General features: G+C 53.1%; 10 protein-coding genes across 10 annotated transcripts; 5 read left to right on the top strand and 5 right to left on the bottom strand.

Moving 5' to 3' along the window:
* Positions 1-75: 75 nt before the first annotated feature.
* On the bottom strand, positions 76-1811 carry COCCADRAFT_104357 (uncharacterized protein; the record flags this gene model as incomplete). Its single annotated transcript, XM_007717259.1, has 3 exons — positions 76-105; positions 191-343; positions 396-1811. The coding sequence occupies 3 exons, from the start codon at positions 1809-1811 to the stop codon at positions 76-78; spliced, it is 1599 nt and encodes a 532-aa protein (XP_007715449.1).
* Positions 1812-3065: 1254 nt separating this feature from the next.
* On the top strand, positions 3066-3530 carry COCCADRAFT_104369 (uncharacterized protein; the record flags this gene model as incomplete). The annotated part of the gene is made up of 1 exon (XM_007717258.1): positions 3066-3530. A coding segment is annotated over one exon (465 nt), but the record flags the coding sequence as incomplete, so codon positions are not given.
* Positions 3513-5238, bottom strand: COCCADRAFT_104402 (uncharacterized protein; the record flags this gene model as incomplete). Its single annotated transcript, XM_007717257.1, has 5 exons — positions 3513-3545; positions 3599-4193; positions 4246-4626; positions 4680-5048; positions 5111-5238. The coding sequence occupies 5 exons, from the start codon at positions 5236-5238 to the stop codon at positions 3513-3515; spliced, it is 1506 nt and encodes a 501-aa protein (XP_007715447.1).
* Positions 5239-6398: 1160 nt separating this feature from the next.
* On the top strand, positions 6399-7175 carry COCCADRAFT_104393 (uncharacterized protein; the record flags this gene model as incomplete). The annotated part of the gene is made up of 1 exon (XM_007717256.1): positions 6399-7175. One exon carries the CDS (start codon positions 6399-6401, stop codon positions 7173-7175), a length of 777 nt encoding a protein of 258 aa, XP_007715446.1.
* A 130-nt stretch (positions 7176-7305) lies between these two features.
* COCCADRAFT_104394 (uncharacterized protein) lies at positions 7306-8626 on the bottom strand (the record flags this gene model as incomplete). The annotated part of the gene is made up of 2 exons (XM_007717255.1): positions 7306-8224; positions 8478-8626. The coding sequence occupies 2 exons, from the start codon at positions 8624-8626 to the stop codon at positions 7306-7308; spliced, it is 1068 nt and encodes a 355-aa protein (XP_007715445.1).
* Positions 8627-9397: 771 nt separating this feature from the next.
* Positions 9398-14188, bottom strand: COCCADRAFT_7668 (uncharacterized protein; the record flags this gene model as incomplete). Its single annotated transcript, XM_007717240.1, has 1 exon — positions 9398-14188. The coding sequence occupies one exon, from the start codon at positions 14186-14188 to the stop codon at positions 9398-9400; it is 4791 nt and encodes a 1596-aa protein (XP_007715430.1).
* Positions 14189-14904: 716 nt separating this feature from the next.
* Positions 14905-15102, top strand: COCCADRAFT_104385 (uncharacterized protein; the record flags this gene model as incomplete). Its single annotated transcript, XM_007717254.1, has 1 exon — positions 14905-15102. One exon carries the CDS (start codon positions 14905-14907, stop codon positions 15100-15102), a length of 198 nt encoding a protein of 65 aa, XP_007715444.1.
* A 303-nt stretch (positions 15103-15405) lies between these two features.
* Positions 15406-15558, top strand: COCCADRAFT_104380 (uncharacterized protein; the record flags this gene model as incomplete). The annotated part of the gene is made up of 1 exon (XM_007717253.1): positions 15406-15558. A coding segment is annotated over one exon (153 nt), but the record flags the coding sequence as incomplete, so codon positions are not given.
* A 1690-nt stretch (positions 15559-17248) lies between these two features.
* Positions 17249-17398, bottom strand: COCCADRAFT_104386 (uncharacterized protein; the record flags this gene model as incomplete). The annotated part of the gene is made up of 1 exon (XM_007717252.1): positions 17249-17398. The coding sequence occupies one exon, from the start codon at positions 17396-17398 to the stop codon at positions 17249-17251; it is 150 nt and encodes a 49-aa protein (XP_007715442.1).
* A 287-nt stretch (positions 17399-17685) lies between these two features.
* Positions 17686-18096, top strand: COCCADRAFT_39488 (uncharacterized protein; the record flags this gene model as incomplete). Its single annotated transcript, XM_007717251.1, has 2 exons — positions 17686-17883; positions 17932-18096. The coding sequence occupies 2 exons, from the start codon at positions 17686-17688 to the stop codon at positions 18094-18096; spliced, it is 363 nt and encodes a 120-aa protein (XP_007715441.1).
* Between the last annotated feature and the right edge of the window lie 19 nt (positions 18097-18115).

Raw genomic sequence — 18115 nt, 5'->3', positions numbered from 1 at the left:
AATATTTCCTGTCAGGGTCGAAGGTGAAGATTCAGAGGGCGGAGTATCGCAAGTACCCTATACCCAAGCATAGGATTAGTAACTTTGAGGAGCGTAGTGTGCGGGCTGCCGGCCTTGTTAGTACTGCTATATATATAATGGATAGTCCTGAATTTTGCAAAATTCCAGGAAGTTCAGTTGTGATACGTACTGGTGAGTTGAGCATGCTTTGGCGCTTGTTCCTGCTCTTTTTGATATGGCTCTTCAGCGCACTTGAGTCGAGGGGTTTGAGGAGCTCAAAACTGCAAAGTAGTTCGCCAGAAACCGACATGACGGCACCCCAGTTGTCAAATTCACCACAGTACTGTACGGTGTTAGCTGAATTCCGCGCTGAAAAGAGATAACAAGCGTCTTACGTTTGGCGCAGAAAACACAGTCACCAACACTCGGTCTGTGAAGAACTCATAACCGTCTTCCACAACCATGTGGGCTCTGCAAACCAGATCGAAGTCGTGTCGCGCCAGGAATTCCATAATGACCTTTTTGCCAAAGCAGTAACTAACTCCACGTTCATTGGATTCCCAGTCGTTCTCCATGTCGGCCGGATCACTCCATAACAGGTCGTTGAGTAGACCATAGTCCGGCACGTCAGTAGGTCGCGCAATTTGTCTAATGTCGTCCATGTGTGACAGACTGGGCGACAGTCCGCCGTGTACACAGAAAATCTTTTGGGCTACAATGGCCGCAATAGGTAGCGTATTGAAGGTATCGACAAACGCCTTCCAAACCTTGATATTGCACCTTCTCTTGCATTCGTCGTAGAAACCGTATACGCGCGTGACGTTGGCGCACTCGTGGTTACCGCGCAACAGAAAGAAGTTCTCGGGGAACTTGAGCTTGTAGCAGAGGAGCAGAAGAATGGTTTCCAGACTCTGCTTGCCACGGTCGACATAATCGCCTAGGAAAAGGTAGTTTGAATTTGGTGGGAAGCCGCACATTTCGAACATTCGAATCAGGTCGGTGTATTGTCCGTGGATGTCGCCCACAATCTTTACGGGCGCAGCAAGCTCCAGCAAAGCTGGCTGGCTCAGGAATACTTCTCGAGCAGCTGAGCAAATGGCGAAGATTTCAGCATTCTTCAAGCTAACTGTCTTTGTGACTTTTCCAGCGTATGCAGCGTCGAGCAGTCGCTGAATCATGTCATCGAGATCCATTGTCTTGAGCGCGCTGATCTCCATGGGCGAGCCCGAGCCATCTGTTGGCGCTGGAGGCTCCGGCAGCCGGGGGATAGGCTGGTCTTTCTTTTGCAAGATGGACTCGCCCGGCTGGGCCGAAGCCGAAGGTTGTGCGGCTCCCGTGGGGGGAACATCAGAGACGTGGTCTACTTCACCAGTTCGCTGGGCCTTGGTGACTCCCTCGTGGCCTGTTCCAAGCGTTGCGCCGTGAACGGGCGAGGGGGGTGCTTGGGGCACGTCTGCGTCGGACTCGGGCTTGTCTGTGGGTTCTGTCGAGCCATCGGCGGGCGCTGGCGCGGGGGGCGGTGCGGGGGCTGAAGCTAGCGAGTTTCTTCGCGAGCCTTTGGACTTTGTGGAAGCGGCATCCGACTTGTCCACCTTGCCGTTGGTATCGCCAATGCCGGCAACTGAGTTTCGTGGACTGTCGGACTTGCCGGTGATGGGGATCTTATTGCGCAATGAGGTACGCAGCGAGCGAGTTGAGTCTTTGGTGTCGGATCTCTCAAAGGAGCGGTAGTACTCGCGGCCGAGAGGGACGCCGTCGGCACCGCTCTTGTCGCCTTTCTTGTCCTTGCCGCTTGATTGTTGGTTGCCCATGGTGGGTGGAGGTGGCGTGGCTTGAGCGAGCGTGTGTCGAGACGGGCGGGGTGTGTGTATGGTAGTCTTGTGAGGTCGGTTGATGCTTCCCACATGAAAGAGGGAGGAAACGGCGGCCGAGCTGGGGAGGGGAGTGCAGGACCAAGCCGGGGATGGCCTTGCTCGCTGGCTGGCTGGTTCGCTGGCTCACTCTCTCCGTCAGCTCCGTGCCAGTGTCTGCTGGGAGCGAGGACACCAAGCAAGGGCGCGGGCAGCAGACGAGGTTATGTGTGGTGGTGGTGGTTGAGTTGGGTTGGGCAAGAGGCAGAGGCTGTGCTAGGGCGGTCGGTAGAGGCGGGCAAGAAAAGACAGGAAGCGGGCCTCCGTCGGCGCAGTCGTGATCTGCCTGGACAAGCTGTGGCAGATGAGGCTAGGCTGGGCGACGGGGGAGCGATCGTCTTCCAGCGTGCGCGCCAGATCGGTGGTGTGCAGTGGACAGGCGGGTTGTTTGGGCAGTGCTCACGGACTGGGGCTGGGGCCGGGCGAGAGCAACGATGATAACGATGACTTGAACCGCTATCTGGGCTAGCAGGGCGGGGGGAGCCAGCGACGATGTCAGCCGCAAGGTCTAGTCGGCGTAGGCCCTGCCGCGTCGTTGAATGGCAGCGTTGGGTGCGCTGTTAGCGGGCAGGCGAGCGCTGACTAGTAGGAGCCCGGGCTGCCGCGACGGCGCCGCAGTGCTACGCAACCTGGACGGGGCGGGCGTGCGTGCTGCGACAGGGTGGCTGTGGTGCGCTGCGGTGCTGTGCGGGTGCTAGTAGGACGTCGTGTGGAGACTGCGGCCTTTGCTGATACAACAAGCACGGGACCAGACGGGTGGAAGAAGAAGAGAGGAGAGAAAGAGAGAGCGAGCGCAGACGGAAGAGAAAAACAGTCGACAGCTTCCACAACGCGACGTCGCCAAGATTGCGGGCAAGGATTACAAGCCCTTGCATCAGAGAGAGCCGCTGGGCACGCAACGTGACCTATCGCTCCTCTTGCAACCGCCCAGCCTTCACCCATGGCCGAGCTGGCACAATGGTAGGCCACTCCTCTCCTCGTCGCCTCACCCTCCTCTCCTAATTGGCGCAAGGCGACTGCGCAGAAAACCACGCTGCACGCCTACCGAACACATTCGCCCAACTGGCAACCCCGCCAACGACATCATGGGGGCCCACTGTCAGCACTCCGTCCGGGCTGCCGACCATCCATCCATCCATCCATCCACCCACCCAGCCCGACCAACGGATCCTCCGGCCACAACCCTTACCCTACACGTGTTCTGTACATATACTTATATACAATATGTACATGTACATGTGCCTCCTCCCACAGGTCATCCTCTGCCCTTGCACCTGCCACTCTCTCTTCCATTGGCAGCCCAAGGGGTCATCAGGCTGCTCGTCATGCACATACCATGCGCCTCAAACACGAACCACTTGCGTCGCAAAAACAAATCACCAAGCCGGCATTCACTCGTCTGGTGTACACCGACATTTGTATTCATGGCACCAACCCTACAGGTACTACTCTACTTACTGCAAACCTGCCTGCCCGTCAACCGTCCAAGCCCTGGCGCCAAGGGCGGAACTCTTGGACGCCCTTCGTCTTTGCAAAATATTTCCATGCCCCCCACTGCCTGCGTGCCTGTGCTTGCCGTCCATGGTCGCGCCGTTGAAGCCTTTAAAGTTTGGTACCTAGGTTAACGTGGATGGCCTAGTAACCGTGTTAGCAGGTGCATGACGCCACGCAATACATCCCACACATACCTTCTTGTTGGTGTACGCCTCCAGCCCAGCTTCACCGCACTCCCTGCCAATCCCGCTCTGCTTGACGCCACCAAACGGAACACGCAAGTCAGAGTCATTGCTGGAATTGATCCAAACCATGCCTGCTTCAATTCGTCGGGCTACACGGTGTGCCTTGGTAATGTTTTCGGTAAACACCGCTGCACCCAGTCCATACGTAGTGTCGTTTGCACGTCGGATGGCCTCCTCTTCTTCCTTGAACGAACTGATGGCCACAAACGGGCCAAACACTTCCTCGCGGTAGATCTTCATCGAGTCCTTGACATCTTTGAAAATAGTAGGTGCCACGAAAAAGCCCTTACCACCTACGTTCTTGTACGCCTCGCCGCCTGCAACCAGCGTGGCTCCCTCTGATTTGCCCGATTCAACGTACGAGAGCACGCGCTCAAACTGCGCCTTGGTCACCTGCGGTCCTTGGAACGTGTCGTCCTTGAATGGATCTCCAACAACGGAAGCCGTCTTGACGTAATTCTTGAACGCCTCGACAAACTTTTCGTAAATGCCCTCCTGCACCAGTATCCTTGATGTTGACGTGCACACCTGGCCTTGGTTGTACCTGGAAATTGTCAGTCAGTCAAATGCAACCAAGAAGCAGAGGTATGTCCTACATGATACCCGTGTGCGCCCACTTGACTGCTTGATCGAAGTCTGCGTCATCGAAAACAATCAAGGGCGACTTTCCTCCGGTTTCGAGCGTAATGTTCTTCATGTTAATAGAAGCCATCTTCATAATCTCTTTTCCTGTTGCTGTAGATCCAGTAAAGGCAATCTTGTCCACGTCAAGATGCTGTGCCAGCGCAGCTCCAGCCGTCCTGCCCCAGCCATTGAGGAAGTTGACGACACCTGGAGGGAAGCCGGCTTCTTTGACCAGGTATCCCAGATACAGAAGGGAAAGTGGCGTCTGCTCAGCAGCTTTCATGACTACTGTGTTACCGGTACATAGGGCAGGACCCAGCTTCCACGCCGCCATAGCCAAGGGAAAGTTCCAACTGGATGGAGTCAGTACATTCACGTCAAATTCCCCAAAATCAAAGCATCTTACGGGATGATCTGTGCACAGACACCGACTGGCTCCAGGACAGTGTAGGCTAGCTTGGCGGGCGAGGTGTTGATGACGGTGCCATGAATCTTGTTGGCATATCCAGCGTAGTACTTGATGGTGCCGACAACTTCGCTCAAATCTTCGTTGAGCGAGACCAAGTAGGGCTTGCCATTGTCCCATGTCTCGATGGTCGCCAAAGTCTCTCTATGCTCATCGATCAATTGGGCAAACTTGAACAGTAGATCAGCTCGGACATTCGAGTCCATGTCCCGCCACTCCGGGTTGTTCAGGGCTTTGCGTGCTGCTGCTACTGCAATATCGACATCTTCTGGGCCAGCCGCATAGACGGATGTGATCTCGCTCTCATCGCTGAACCAAATTAGCTTAGCGTACACAGCGAAGACAGAGTGTTGCAGGGGGGGTAAGCATACCTGGGGTTTATGGTTGTGATGGTCTCACCAGACTTTGACTTGACAAACTCATTGTTGATGAAGAGACCTCTTGGCTGCTTGTACTTACGGCCATTTGGCGCTGTAAGGTCAACGAAGAGGTCAGACATGTTGTTGGTGTGAGTCGTGTAGAATTTCCAACTCGGACTGATGCTAGCACCAGGTACCCTGTATAGCAATGGTCGAAGAGAAAGCGATGTACGAGGGCGGCGGAGTGAAGCTCTGGTCAAGGCCGAGTAGATACGGGTCATATCCTTTGTTGACGCAGACATGGCCAGTTATCTATAGTGTGCAGATATCTATTACGCCGGCCAGTGATGAGTGCGGTAGTACCATCGGCATCTGCGGACCCCGCCATGAGGCAGTTAGGGCTAGCCCCACCGCATGCAACTGCCTTTTTCAGACGCCTGTCCTCTGTTGTCTACCTCTACTACACATTTCCAGCATCCGGTATGCTTGTCCTTAGGTACACCCAGTAGGCTCGGCTCTACTCTTCTTGCCGGTCGAGGACAAAGTAGCGCCGAAAATGGTATACTAGCCAATGCTTCGACTTGGTCATTATCATCACCTGAACCCCATCCTGGTCTCTCCGGTCTCTCCGCGCGCGCTGTAAGTACTGCTGTACTTATCGTTTGTTTTTTTCTGTATGACTTTCGTATTACACATCCTCCGAAACCCTCAGGTCATTTGTCATACTAAGCTATCTCTTCATGCCGATGAATGCCATTGGTCCATCCATCGTACACTCGACTCGCTATTACTATATTGTATGCATCATTGATAGTGGATGCATTCGGCAACTCTTCATCTTATTGGACTCCTGCGTGCCACCGTCGACGCAGCTGACGCTCTGCATTGTTTTCGCGTACAGTTATACATACTTTGGTATGCCTATCTGGTCCATAAACGAGAACCACACTCGGGGTATGCTGCTAGGTGATTGGAGCGCACAGCAGTCGTCACGCTCGGGCGCTCGTCATTGGCAGACAGCAGCGGAAGCTACCCCACCATGCTTCCCGCTCGCGTCATTGTACATATCGACTTCCAAAACTTCTGCCCTCATGCCGATCGCTTTGGAAGAAAAAAAATTCCCTGATCAATGCCACCCGCCTAGCGCCCAGTTAAATCCAGGGAAACCCGCTGTAGGGAAGAAAAGGAAAAAATAAACCGTATAACAATGTCAGCCTTCCAGAAAAGAACCGTCAAGGTTCACGTGCTCAAACTGCCGCAGATTCTCCTCAAGCTTCTCGTCACTTGCCCATACTCCACAATGGACATGACCCGCGACCCACTGTCCGCCTCGCCCCCCGATGCCGAGCGCCCAGACGCCTCGATAGACGTCGCTCACTCGCTCGAGTACTGGAATAGCGTCTCGGCCGACGTGAACGGCATGCTTGGCGGCTTCCCCCAGACCACGCGCATTGATTTGCAAGGCTCGTCCAACTTCCTCACAAAGCTGCGCCGCGGCAGAGCCAGTGCTGCCTCCAAGGAACCCCTGCCGCCTCTGCAGCGTGTAGCCGACTGTGGCGCGGGTATCGGCCGCATAACAAAGGGTTTGCTGCTGGGCGTGAGCGAAAAGGTCGATGTTGTGGAGCCCGTCAAGAAGTTTACCGACGAGCTGGTGCAAAGCATAGCCAGCGAGGAACAAAAGGAGGGAAGAGGCCAGTTGGGTGAGATCATCAATCTCGGTCTACAGGACTGGATACCAGAGCCTGGCGCGTACAATGTCATTTGGAACCAGTGGTGTCTCGGACACTTGACCGACGCACAGCTAGTTGTCTACCTCGAGCGCTGCAAGCAAGGGCTCAAACCAGCAACAGAAGGCCAGGACACATTTAGAAGCTGTATCATTGTCAAGGAAAACATGTCGACGGACATCAAGCAAAAGGATATCTACGACGACGAAGACTCAAGCGTTACACGGTCCGACGCAAAGTTTCGTATGCTCTTCCAACAGGCTGGCCTGAATATTGTTGCCACAGAGCAGCAGAAAGGCATGCCGAAGGAATTGTTCCCCGTGCGTATGTACGCACTCAGACCGGAGTGAACATAGGCCAAAGAAAAAGCATGATACCCAACCCTTGTTTTCCCTCCTCAAATTAATGTAAAATAGAATGCGGGGTCAAGACGATATATACAATCATACAATGAGTTAACCCCCTTCACCACCAACCCGTCTATACCTCTCCCGTCTCCGTGAATCTCTGTACCACGCCCAGCGAAAACACCGGCGCACCCGGCACCGCCTGATGCACCGGCAACCTCCCCACAACCACCTTTTTCTTCTTCATAATCTTTGGCTTAGCCGACTCCTCATCTCCCGCGTCCTGACCCCCAGACGTATCCATGACATCTTCAAACTCCTCTTCTTCCTCTTCCTCCTCATCCCCTTCTTCCTCATCGTCCTCTTCCTCGTCCCCTTCATTCGCATCTTGCGCATCCTCCGCAGGGTAACTCGCCGGATACGTTTGCCGCAGATACTTCATATCGAACACCTCCTGGTGCGCATGCTGCCAAATATCTTTAATCGCATCCCCCGAAAGCACATCCTTGACGCGCGTCGTAGGTATGGCTTCGGAGTCGAGGCGCTCAGACTCTGGGACCCCCGCATCGTCGTCATCATCGTCATCTTGTTCCTTTTCGCTTTTTTCTTGCTTGCTGGAGACTTTCTTGTTCATGTCTACGCCCCATTCTTCCGGGACGTATAGCCACTCTGCTGCCTTGCGGATCTTGTCTTCGACCCAGCCTTCTTCCATGGGCTCCAGTCGCTTCCGCAGCAGCGTCCCCGCCATACCCGCCGCCATGCCGCCCCCCGCGTTCATCGGGTACAGCGGGTTTGGAAACGGATGCAGAGCTTGGAATTTCTCCGTGTTGGTCGGTAGCGGTTGTGTCGCAATGAGGCGCCGTCGGACGTCGCGTTCCACAAACACCTCGTTGCCGCCGGCGTCGAGAACGTGGTTGCCAGCCGCGTCTTTGGACGGGATCCGCTGTTTCTGCGTGACGAGCTTATTTTGGTGCCGGAAGCCGCCGTTGATGAGGAGGTGGATGGAGGTTATATAGTTTGTTACCATTGTAGTTGCGCGGTGGATTTGAGGCCTGTGGGGAAGAGGGATATTAGTTCTTGTATGTTACTACTTGGGGACCTGATGGCGCTTTTCAAATGAATCTAAATCAATCAATTCGCAAATTTCACATTCCTTCTCTTCTCTTTTCTTTTTTTGGCGTAAACATTGTGTCGTACCCATAAACATACACAATGCAGGCGCAAACCGGGTCTAACAAAAACGCGACACCGCCTCGCAACTGCACAAAGAACAAGCATGCCCATCTCCTCTCTCCCCACACTTACCAGTCAACAGCCTCCCCTCGGCTCATCTTGAACTGCATCTCGGCTTGTAGTCGATCCATGGTCTTGATCATGGGCATCAGCTGGCTACGCAATTGGTCCAGCAGTCGAATGTCATCTCGGTCCGGCGCGCCCTGGAAGTTTTGATTCATCTTTTTTGGTTGCCTCTGATTTCCTTGCTCTTTCTTTGTATCTCTATTTCGCGCTTAATAGTGGGGGTCTCAGATTACTTGAGAGCAGAGTGGGTTCTTTTTTCCGAGTTGATTGTGGGAGGGAAGAGAGAGGGTTGGAGTCAAGGGCAATACTGAAGGTACTGGAAGCGGATTGGTTGGATGTATGAGCATTGGGCGCTTGTGAGGATTGGGGTTAGTGAGCTTGGCAGATTGATACACATGTCGATTCATCTTGTTCTTGTCTATAGTCTTAACGTCCACATGGAAATTCTTATGATGCTAGTAATTGATATAAAGACAAATCATTCATTCTTCGTATCGGTCAGTGACCGTATTGTCATATCTACATAAAAGTTCCTTGATCATATCGACATGCCTGGGTATTATCTTTCACCAAACCCTCCCTTTGCTCAATTGTCCCGAGATATTGTCCATTACCAGCATGTTGTAATCCGGTCAAAGAAAGAAGAAAAAAAGTTGAAACAAATGTCTTGACCGTTTCCGAGACATATGATTATGCGCCCAGGCTTGCGCCGTTCTGTTGTAGTAGTATTTGTAATCATGCTAAGCCGCCGTTTGTTATGCAAAGAGCTCAAATTGAACGAATGAGGGTATAAGGAAATGTCAAACGCTTGAACGCAGCAGAACGCCGTAAAAAGGTTCCCAGAAAACGACAAAACGCATTAGGAACGATAAGGTGTAAAAGTCTCCTGGACCTTTGGAGCACAGCTCGAAAGAAACGAAGAATAATCAGACACTGACGGTGCGTCGAACGCCCATCTCAGGCTTTTGCGCGTACCCAATGAGAAGTTTGAAGCTTGTGCCACGCTTCTCGCATTCGCCGATGAGGCTTTCGTCGCGCCAGATGCTGTTCTCGAGCATAGTTCCTGAAGCTGCGGCACCAGGTGCTCCGGCTTCAGGAAGAACTAGCGATTCGTAGCAACGGGAGTACCACCACCGACCGACGCGAGCCACCATGTCAGTGATGTCGTTGTTGGTAGATTCTGATGCCGAAGACGTGTTGAGAAGATCAGAAAAAGAAACCCCGGGCTTGGGTCCACCAGGTGAGGCCATGTTGTTGCCTGTCTTTGTTGTTGAGCTTACTGTGCTGTCTTTCCTTATAGTAGCAGGTGCCTTCATGTCTTCGAGGTTGGGCAATTTTCCGGCAACAGGGACACCAACAACACAGCGGTTGCACTCGACGAAGCCTTTGCGGCCAATGCCAGCCATGACCTCGTCGCTGATATTGCGGAGCGAGATGTTTTCATCTGCTACCTGCATCCTCATCTTCAGACCGCGGACGGCACGGCGCGCCCGGTTGCCCATATTGACAAGATCCATATCGAGGACGTTGAATTCGAGGTAGCCACCAGGACGCAGGACGCGCTTGGCTTCCGAAAGGACGAAGTGGTGCTCAGAGGAAGGAAGTGCAGTCGGAAATCGAAGCACGACGCATGCAAAGAAATGCATAGGGAACGGGAAAGCTTTGCTGAGAGAGGGATGGCAGATGTGGCGGTGGTTACCGAGAGTCGACCAAGCCTCAGCCGCACCCTCAGATGACGTCATCGGAGATGGATCAGGCCCCATGTCATACACAGTCGCCTCAGGGTAGGTCAGTGCACAGTAGTAAGACCAGTCTTTGCCGAGCCCATCAATGACCAGAACACGGTCCTCTTTTGGGTTCTTGAGCTCAAAGTGAATTGGGCTAAACAAGACACGGCCGAAGGAAAGCCACTTGCTTATCATCAGAGCACCGAAGCGAAGATTTGCCATGGATAGCAATCCGTCCGCTTGATTCTCAGCAATGTCCATGAGTTGCGAGTCTCTATACCGGCTTGTAGCGGCACTAGTGCGGTCTTTACTTGATTGAGAGGCGATGGTGCCTCTCGATTGACGCGCGTTGTGTAGAGACGCTGGGAGACTAGAGCGAGTCGAGCGCTTTGTGGTGGATCCAGTGGAAAGACGAGGACTTGCAGGCAGGCTCAGTCTTCCGGTGACGGGATCAATAACGCTAATCTTGCGCTCCCCATAATCTGAGATAAACTCGGAGAAAGATACTGAGGAAGCCGGGGACTGATTTGAATGCAAGACGGCCAGCAGACGAGAGCGACGAAGGTGTAGAGATGGGTTTGTGACTTCATCGTCGTCGCGCTCTGAATCTGGTACATTGACTGGTGCCTTTGGCCGCAAAGGCATTGGTTCAAGAGAAGGATGACTGCGAAGGGTATTCCTATGCTCAGCGGTGTGGGAAGTGACAGGCGAGAGAACCTCGTCAATCAGATCGTCATACTCATTCCAGAGCTCATCTTCAGACAATGGTGCTCCAGGGCTAGGTACCACAGCAGTGCTTGCAGCTGGGGCAAAGCTCCAGATGCCGGAGCTACTAGAGTATGATACCTCCGAATCCTTACGAGGCGGAAACTTGAAGAATTCGCTTCGTTGGTTGGCTTCATCCTCCCCAGGGCTCATGGTTGCAATAGCTGATCCATGCGCAAGAGCGCTCAAGCCTTGAAGGATAGGATACGGTTCGACCGGACCCGCAGTTGCAACTACGGGGCTGATAGAATCAAAAGACGTCCTGGGAAGAGCTGTGGGACGAGGTTGGTTTGGGACAAAAGGGCGAGAGAACGATCGAGATGATGGGCGTCCTGGTTGGCGGCGGGTGGAGACAACTTGAGGGATGCGACCGACTTGAGCCAAGCGGCTTGGGCGTGGAGGTGGATTTGCTGGTGGAGGCCCAGGCGAGGGGATGTCTTGAGGACGAACATGGACTTCTTGGCTAGGCGGGGAATTGGGAATCTGAGGTTCAGGTTCTACATCCGGCGATGGGGCAACCCCATAGTCCTGTACTGGGAACGGCTGTTCAAATGGAGACGTAGGTCGGGAGAGATCGGTGACGGGCGTTAGGTCTGCTAGAGAATAACGCTCAGAGTTGTAGGACGATGGCACGTTAGTATCAATAACCAACTTGCTCTGTTGCTGTTCGGGTTGTGGCGGTGCCTCTGAGCGTAAGAAGACCTTGGGTGAGGCTGGGCGTGCTGTAGGCACAAAGTTAGGCTCGAGAATTGGCTTGGGTGGCAGCAACATAGAGAGCATTCTTTCCTTCCTTCCTGGCTCATCGTCTGAAAGAGCACTCTCTGTGCCTTCATCAGCCTCCTGCATGAGCTGCTCAATGTCGTTAAGCTCAAGACCAGACTGGTCCATCAAGGCATAATGTGCAACAGAGCGAGAGGCGCTGACCTTGTTGCTAGGACTGGCTGCAGGACCAGCTGGTGTGTCTGCACGTGGTCCCGCATGTGCACGTTGGAAGAAGTTCCACCTCTTGGACGATTTCGATGCCTCCTTCTCTGCCTTGTTCTTCTTTGACGACTTCAACCATGTGCCCTCTTTGGTCTCAGTTGGAGCTTCACTTATCGAATTCTTGCGAATTCTTCCAACTATACGGCTGCTAGAACCCGAGGAGCCACTAGACACCTGCGCGTTTTGCAACGCTCGTGATGTCCTTTTCGAGGTTGTACTAGGCAGAGATGATTTTTTCGCGTCGTCGTCGCTTTCCGACGGCCTTCGTAGTCCCATAGCCATCTTCTTCATTGGAGATACTCCACGCATCGTATTCGGCATCGCAGAAGGCAACAGTGTTGGTTTGTTCCTCTCCAGTGCAGACTGTGACATACTACCTTCAATCTGTGTCGTTTTCGTTGGCTGTTTGATGGATACGTCGAGACTGCTGCTACTCTGCATCGGTTCGGGACTACGTGAGAGCTCTGTACTACTTCCTGTACCCCGGATAACCACCGGAGCAAGTCGGTTCAGGAAGAAGTCATCCATATCCCCGCTTGTTGTACTTGTCATGCTGCTCTTGCGGGTCGAAGGTGTCTTGTCCAAACTCTCATTAGTTGTTCCAGCACTAGCAGAACGTCCAATACTATTAGTACTAATCGAACTTCCACTCCGACCTCTGCCAGCATATCGCCCGTATCCTTCATGCCCAGTACCTGCAGCAGGCCCTCTACGGTGTAGCTTTCCGTCCGACTTCGGGGGGCCAGCGGGCTCAGTCTTGGTACGACGGGTAAAAAACCCGAATCGAGAGGTCTTGTTCGGACTTGGGGCTGGTGCTGGTACTGGCCCAGAGCTGACTCTTCGGGTGCTTCGATCAAGCTGGAGGTCTGGAGTAGGTCCACGCGATGTTGACCGGGTAACTGGTGGTAAGGTCGACGAGGGATTTGGCGACGGAAGTCGTGAGGATGGCTTCGCTGGAGTGGTCGTCTTAGATCTCATGGTGGACGCTAGCGCTATCCTAGATTCGGACGATGCGCTACGTTTATGGTGAGATGGAAAGTGAGGCATATTACTCTGGATGATTGGCGATGGACCTCGGAGTCCCGATAGCTCTGGAGTACCATCTCTGCTAGGTCTCGATGGCCGCCTTGCCGATGGCATTGGAACAGGGGATTGGTTTGCAAGATGAGCAAACTCAGGAGGTGCCTGAGCCTGTGGTCGTTCGCTTGTGTTTTGCATCACTTCTGATGTTCGAGGGCTCTGAGGGAGGGTGGCTAGTGCGTTAGGTGACATGTCTTTGTATTTTGCGCCCTCGGTGATGACAGTGGATACCGATGACGATGATGTCGAGGACTCTCTGACTGTGGATAGAGCGTGCGGGTGGCGATTGTTCATCTCATCTGGAGTCTTGTGTCGAGTAACAGGTGGTCTACTCTGTAGAGGACTTGCTTGCCGTGTTCGGTTAGAAGCCCTCGATAGTGTTGTTCCTGGCGAGTACGACGACATTGATGTAGGGGTCGATGAGACACTAAAAGGTCCTGGAGATTCCGAGTAACGTGTTGATGGGGTTGCTGAGAGAGCATATTGAGGGACCGGAAGAGGAAGAATATCTGTAGGTCCAATCTCGTCATCATAGAGCGGACTGTTATACAGCTCGGCTTGGGGTTCCGAACGAGCCAATATTGTCGAAGTCGGTGGGATTGAGATCCCTAGAACAGTCTCAGAGAAAGGATCCTTGTAGCCACCAGGTATGCCCTCCATCGGTTGCGCATCGTCTTGGGACGACATCGAATCGTCCCTTATGCGTATTGCCTGTCGACCACTAGCAACCCCAAAACTCGCTTGCTTTCTCCGGAGAACATTCGATCGAGGGCTTTCGATGGTTGATGCCGATGATCCTGATGCGAGCGAAGGTGTACGTATACTTTGGGGAACCTCGAGCTTGGGTAGTCGGGACGTCGACGTCTGAGATGTTGGTTTTGAGTTTGCAGCGCTTGTGTTCTGAGGAAACATAGGCGTAGACCGGCTGGTAGTTCTTTGGCGTATACTGGACGTTGATACCGACCCTGTTTGGCTTACAGGACCTCTGGGCTGTACCTCATCATCTCTTGAAGGCCTCCTCTTCTGCAGCTTAGAGTGACTTGAGGCGGGTAACTGCGATGTGCCTGTGGTGGGTGTGATAGATCGTTGAGGCAACCGAGTAATGGGTGCTCGGTCCTCCACCCTCCTTGAGGGAGGGTATTGTGACTTATAAGAAGCCATTTTGGGTAGCCTTGTGTAGCACGGCTAGATGTACGACAGATGCTTGTGTACGCCGAGTAACTCATGAAGGCATGTGCTTACCCTTCTGTGAGACACTTGAGACAAAAGGGTTTGGCGAATGGGAGTCGGAAATCGGGATTCCGAAACTGATAGCAAAAGCCAACTTGGATAGAATCTGTAGAGCGAATTGGTGTGAGGTGCGGCTGATGGCGGGATGGCTAGATTAACCGGACGGGGGTGGCGATTCGGGGATTTGTTACGATGACTGAGATTGCAAGTCTATCCATATAAGTCATCCAGCCAGTTGGTACATGCAGTCTTGCGTATCCGTGCAGACTTTCGGTGAAGTTGTCAAAATCTTTCTCGTATGCCACATCTATCGGCAAGTCCGAAAACGAGTGATGGGTGTGGCGCAGTCGGCAATGCCCGAGATGGGGCTGTGCCAGGGTACAGCAAGATGGGACGAAAATCGACCACGACGCGCGCAGGGAGCAACGAGACGATGACTGGTGTTATACTCCTGCCCCCAACGGCAGCTCACGCGTCCCGTCTATTCTTACCTCAGGGTCAACAGTCCTAGCGCGGGGCTTCAACCGAGAGTCGCCTCAGTGGGGCTTTTGCGGATGAGCCGTCTTCAAAACGGAGGACCAGTCCCGGTGCCTCTTTCAAGTAGTCCTGAGTTTCTCGGCAATATAGGTGGTTTGGCAGGCTCAGTGATGGAATCTGTTGGTCAAGAGTGCTTTGATGATTGTTGCGATTGCGTGGTGCGTAGGCTTGCATATGTACAACCTCGCGGCGTGCGCATCCAAGATGCGCACACATCTTTCAGAGAGCCGACGCCGGCGGCCTTGCGATATTGGGCTGATTCCGGACGGCGACATCCTGGTCCAGTGCGGGCGCTTGGGCTTGGATAGGCGGGTGGAGGCCTCTGGTTTGGAGAGAGAGCACAGCCAGTCGAGTTGCTGAGCAGTGGTGGAGGGCGGTGATTCGCAAACAGACCTTGTAGGGCGCCAGCCAAGTGAAAAGTCCAATTGGCTGTCAGGGCGCCCGCATCCGTCCTTTACCCACCAACATTATGCCGTTCCAAACGCTCAGCAACCCTCACCACAAGCCTCACGTTTTGCTATTGCTTTTCAAGACACGTCTCATGACAGGGCTGTTGTTTTGGGAGCTGAGATGCGAATCTTAGCGAAAGACGTCGACAAATAGCCGTGACGTCGCAACGGCCCTCATTTGCCAGCATTCACCCTTCCAGCTACATATGTTACCTTCAGCCCTTCGAAATTGCGCGACGATCAGCCATCGATTGTCCCATCGAGTTCAAAAAAGGACCGACATGGCTATCAACGGCTCGCATGCATCTACCTTAATCTGGCGAAGCAATAGATTCGTTGAGAAGCCTTCACCTGTCGAGGGGGTTGTCTGACTGTTCAATCAGGGCTTGCAGGGCAACAAGCGGCTGGACTCCCCATGCAGAAACAGTCATATGGCTTTCTGAGCGATTTTCGCACTGGTTACCCAATGGATCTCGCAATTCTTGTTGCTATTCTCGTGACCATTGCATGCTTTAACCAGGAGCCTGCGGATCTGCTTGTGAGGCGGTGGCATTATGCCCGTCAGGCCGGAGAGCCCGTCCAGAGAGAGCGGGAGTGTGGCTGAGTGCCTCAATTCGGCTTAGCTTCAGGCGAATTTGAGGCTGAGCAGTCGATCTCCCTCGCCACAATGACAACGCATCAAAAAGCGGCGCAACTCTCAACTCAGAAAGACGATTTTGATCTTTCTTCACCTGCAATAGCAAAAGCGGTATTTTTTTGCTATCCTCGACAGTTTCACTTGCGCTTCGGAGCGAGGGCGCGCCATTGTGGATGCGATCCACCGTCCAGGTCGCGCCAAAGCCACCACACCTGCTGACCCCGGCGTTGGACGCTCATTCGTGCTCTGGTAATGTGAAAAAAACGGCCGCCCGCAGAGCTATATGGTCATGTGACTACGCCATACTGTATAGGGAAGGGTCTGGTGAAGGGTTGCGGCCAATGAGAGACGGAATTTGGCCGTTGACGTTATCACTGGCCCAGTTTGATACAAGGGTTGAATGTGCTCATCCGTAGAGACGATACCCGTGGGTAGATGCGGTAAAGGGTATTCAACAAGCTGACCCAAAGGTCGCTAGTTCTCGAGAGTGGTGTTGGAGTTTGAGACATCCAAGAAAGCGTCGAGACCTGTTGATCAAAGTCATCAATACTTTCAACCGTCTTGCAGAAACCCAGCCAACGTCTGACAGCCGGAGCGATAATAGTGTTGTAGGTAGCGCAAAGTTTCTGCTTCACACTGACGGCGTCTTGCGTCTAGATTTGACGGTTCCGGCCGTCAAGGTGCTGGTGTCGGAGCCAAATCTTAGTTGTCGTTAACCGCCCAACTGCAGAACGCATGACATACTGGGTCGACATGTCAAATTACGACAACGATCAGAGGCCCACAGCGGACCCATTTGGCCCCAGACTGATTCGTGCTTTGACTCTACCCGTTAGTCAAATGGAGAAGGGAGGAAAGGGAGGGCGGCACGGCGCGACTGCTTCACTATCTACGAATCACTTGCTGTGAACACCTGATGACCCTGTGAGACCCAGTGGAGCTCGGCCCGCCGCGGTGTGAACAGGAAATAAGTTCGTCTGAGGTCACCGTGTGGAAATGACGACGTGCGTTTTAGTGCGTGACTTAGTTGTGACGGCCCCCTCTGGTCGTCAAGCCGCCAAAGCACAAATTTTTCCATGGTTGTAAAGGTGGCAGTAGTGCGGGGTATGGCAAGACGAGAGCGCTTCCGACTCTGTTAGTTTCCGTGTATCGGAGGTAATGCTCTTTTGGAGTCTGCTGTGCGATGTGACTCAGCTTATCGCGCGTAGGTGTATATTTTGTCGGCAAGGTCCGAATGCATTGACCGCAAACGCCGATCTTGAGGAAGGTTGAGGAAATTCGTGGGGTTTTTTATTTACCATGAACACTGTGAGAATGTCAACACAGGTCACTTGCCATCGGTCTGGGAACACCCGGTCGGCTGAAGTGTTAGTGACCGTCAGCATATCCAGGATAGACCTGGCTGCTAAGCCTGTTCGTGGGGGGACCCATTATCAAATCGGAAGTCCGTGGAGGTCTGCTTAGTTCCAGATAGACACACACTTTTTTCTGGGTGCATTTCGTAATAATGTTGAACATTCCGCGGGAATGGCTCTACAGCTCATCTGTGCTGTTAACACTCGGACAAGCCCGTATGTTTCGATATGGAGATATAACTGGGATGAAGACAAATTACGCCTAAGCCACAGCATTACTAACCGAGAAGATTGTGCGGCTATTCTTTTCGTTGGTAGATCTGATATTTATTTGGTCCGGTTATATGGAGATGCCTGAGAGTGGTCAGTTTGAAAGCAAGCCACGTGACTGCGCGTTGATCCAGAAAGACACGCGTGTCTTGCACATGTAGACTCCTGGTACATATCATCATGGCCCTACAGCAGAAAGTTACCAAATACCAGGAACGCGTATATACAGCACTCCAGCAGATTCCAGAGGGTCGAGTCACAACATATGCCGCTATAGCAAAGGCTCTGGGTAGCTCTCCACGAGCCGTGGGCGGCGCGCTACGCGTCAACCCATTCTGTCCGGCAGTACCTTGTCATAGATGCATCGCCAGTACCGGGGTAAGTGTTCTGTGACAAGAGGTGTGACAGCTGTGCTGACCGATACAGTTTGTTGGCGGCTACAAGGGTGACTGGGAAAAGGCGCCGAGCGGACAGAACCAGGAGTCGAAATTGGAGCTGCTGAAGGAAGAGGGTGTGTTGTTTAATCAAAGTGGCTTTTTGATTGACAAAACCTTGTTGTGGGATGAGTTCAATAAGGAGAAGCTAAAGTGAAAGCTGTGGATGCAGAAGG

The sequence above is a fragment of the Bipolaris zeicola genome, assembly GCF_000523435.1.
Source record: "Bipolaris zeicola 26-R-13 unplaced genomic scaffold scaffold_171, whole genome shotgun sequence".
In the NCBI taxonomy this organism is placed as follows: domain Eukaryota; kingdom Fungi; phylum Ascomycota; class Dothideomycetes; order Pleosporales; family Pleosporaceae; genus Bipolaris; species Bipolaris zeicola.
The sequence above is the reverse complement of the archived record's forward strand: the minus strand, read 5'-3'. Positions and strand labels throughout refer to the sequence as shown.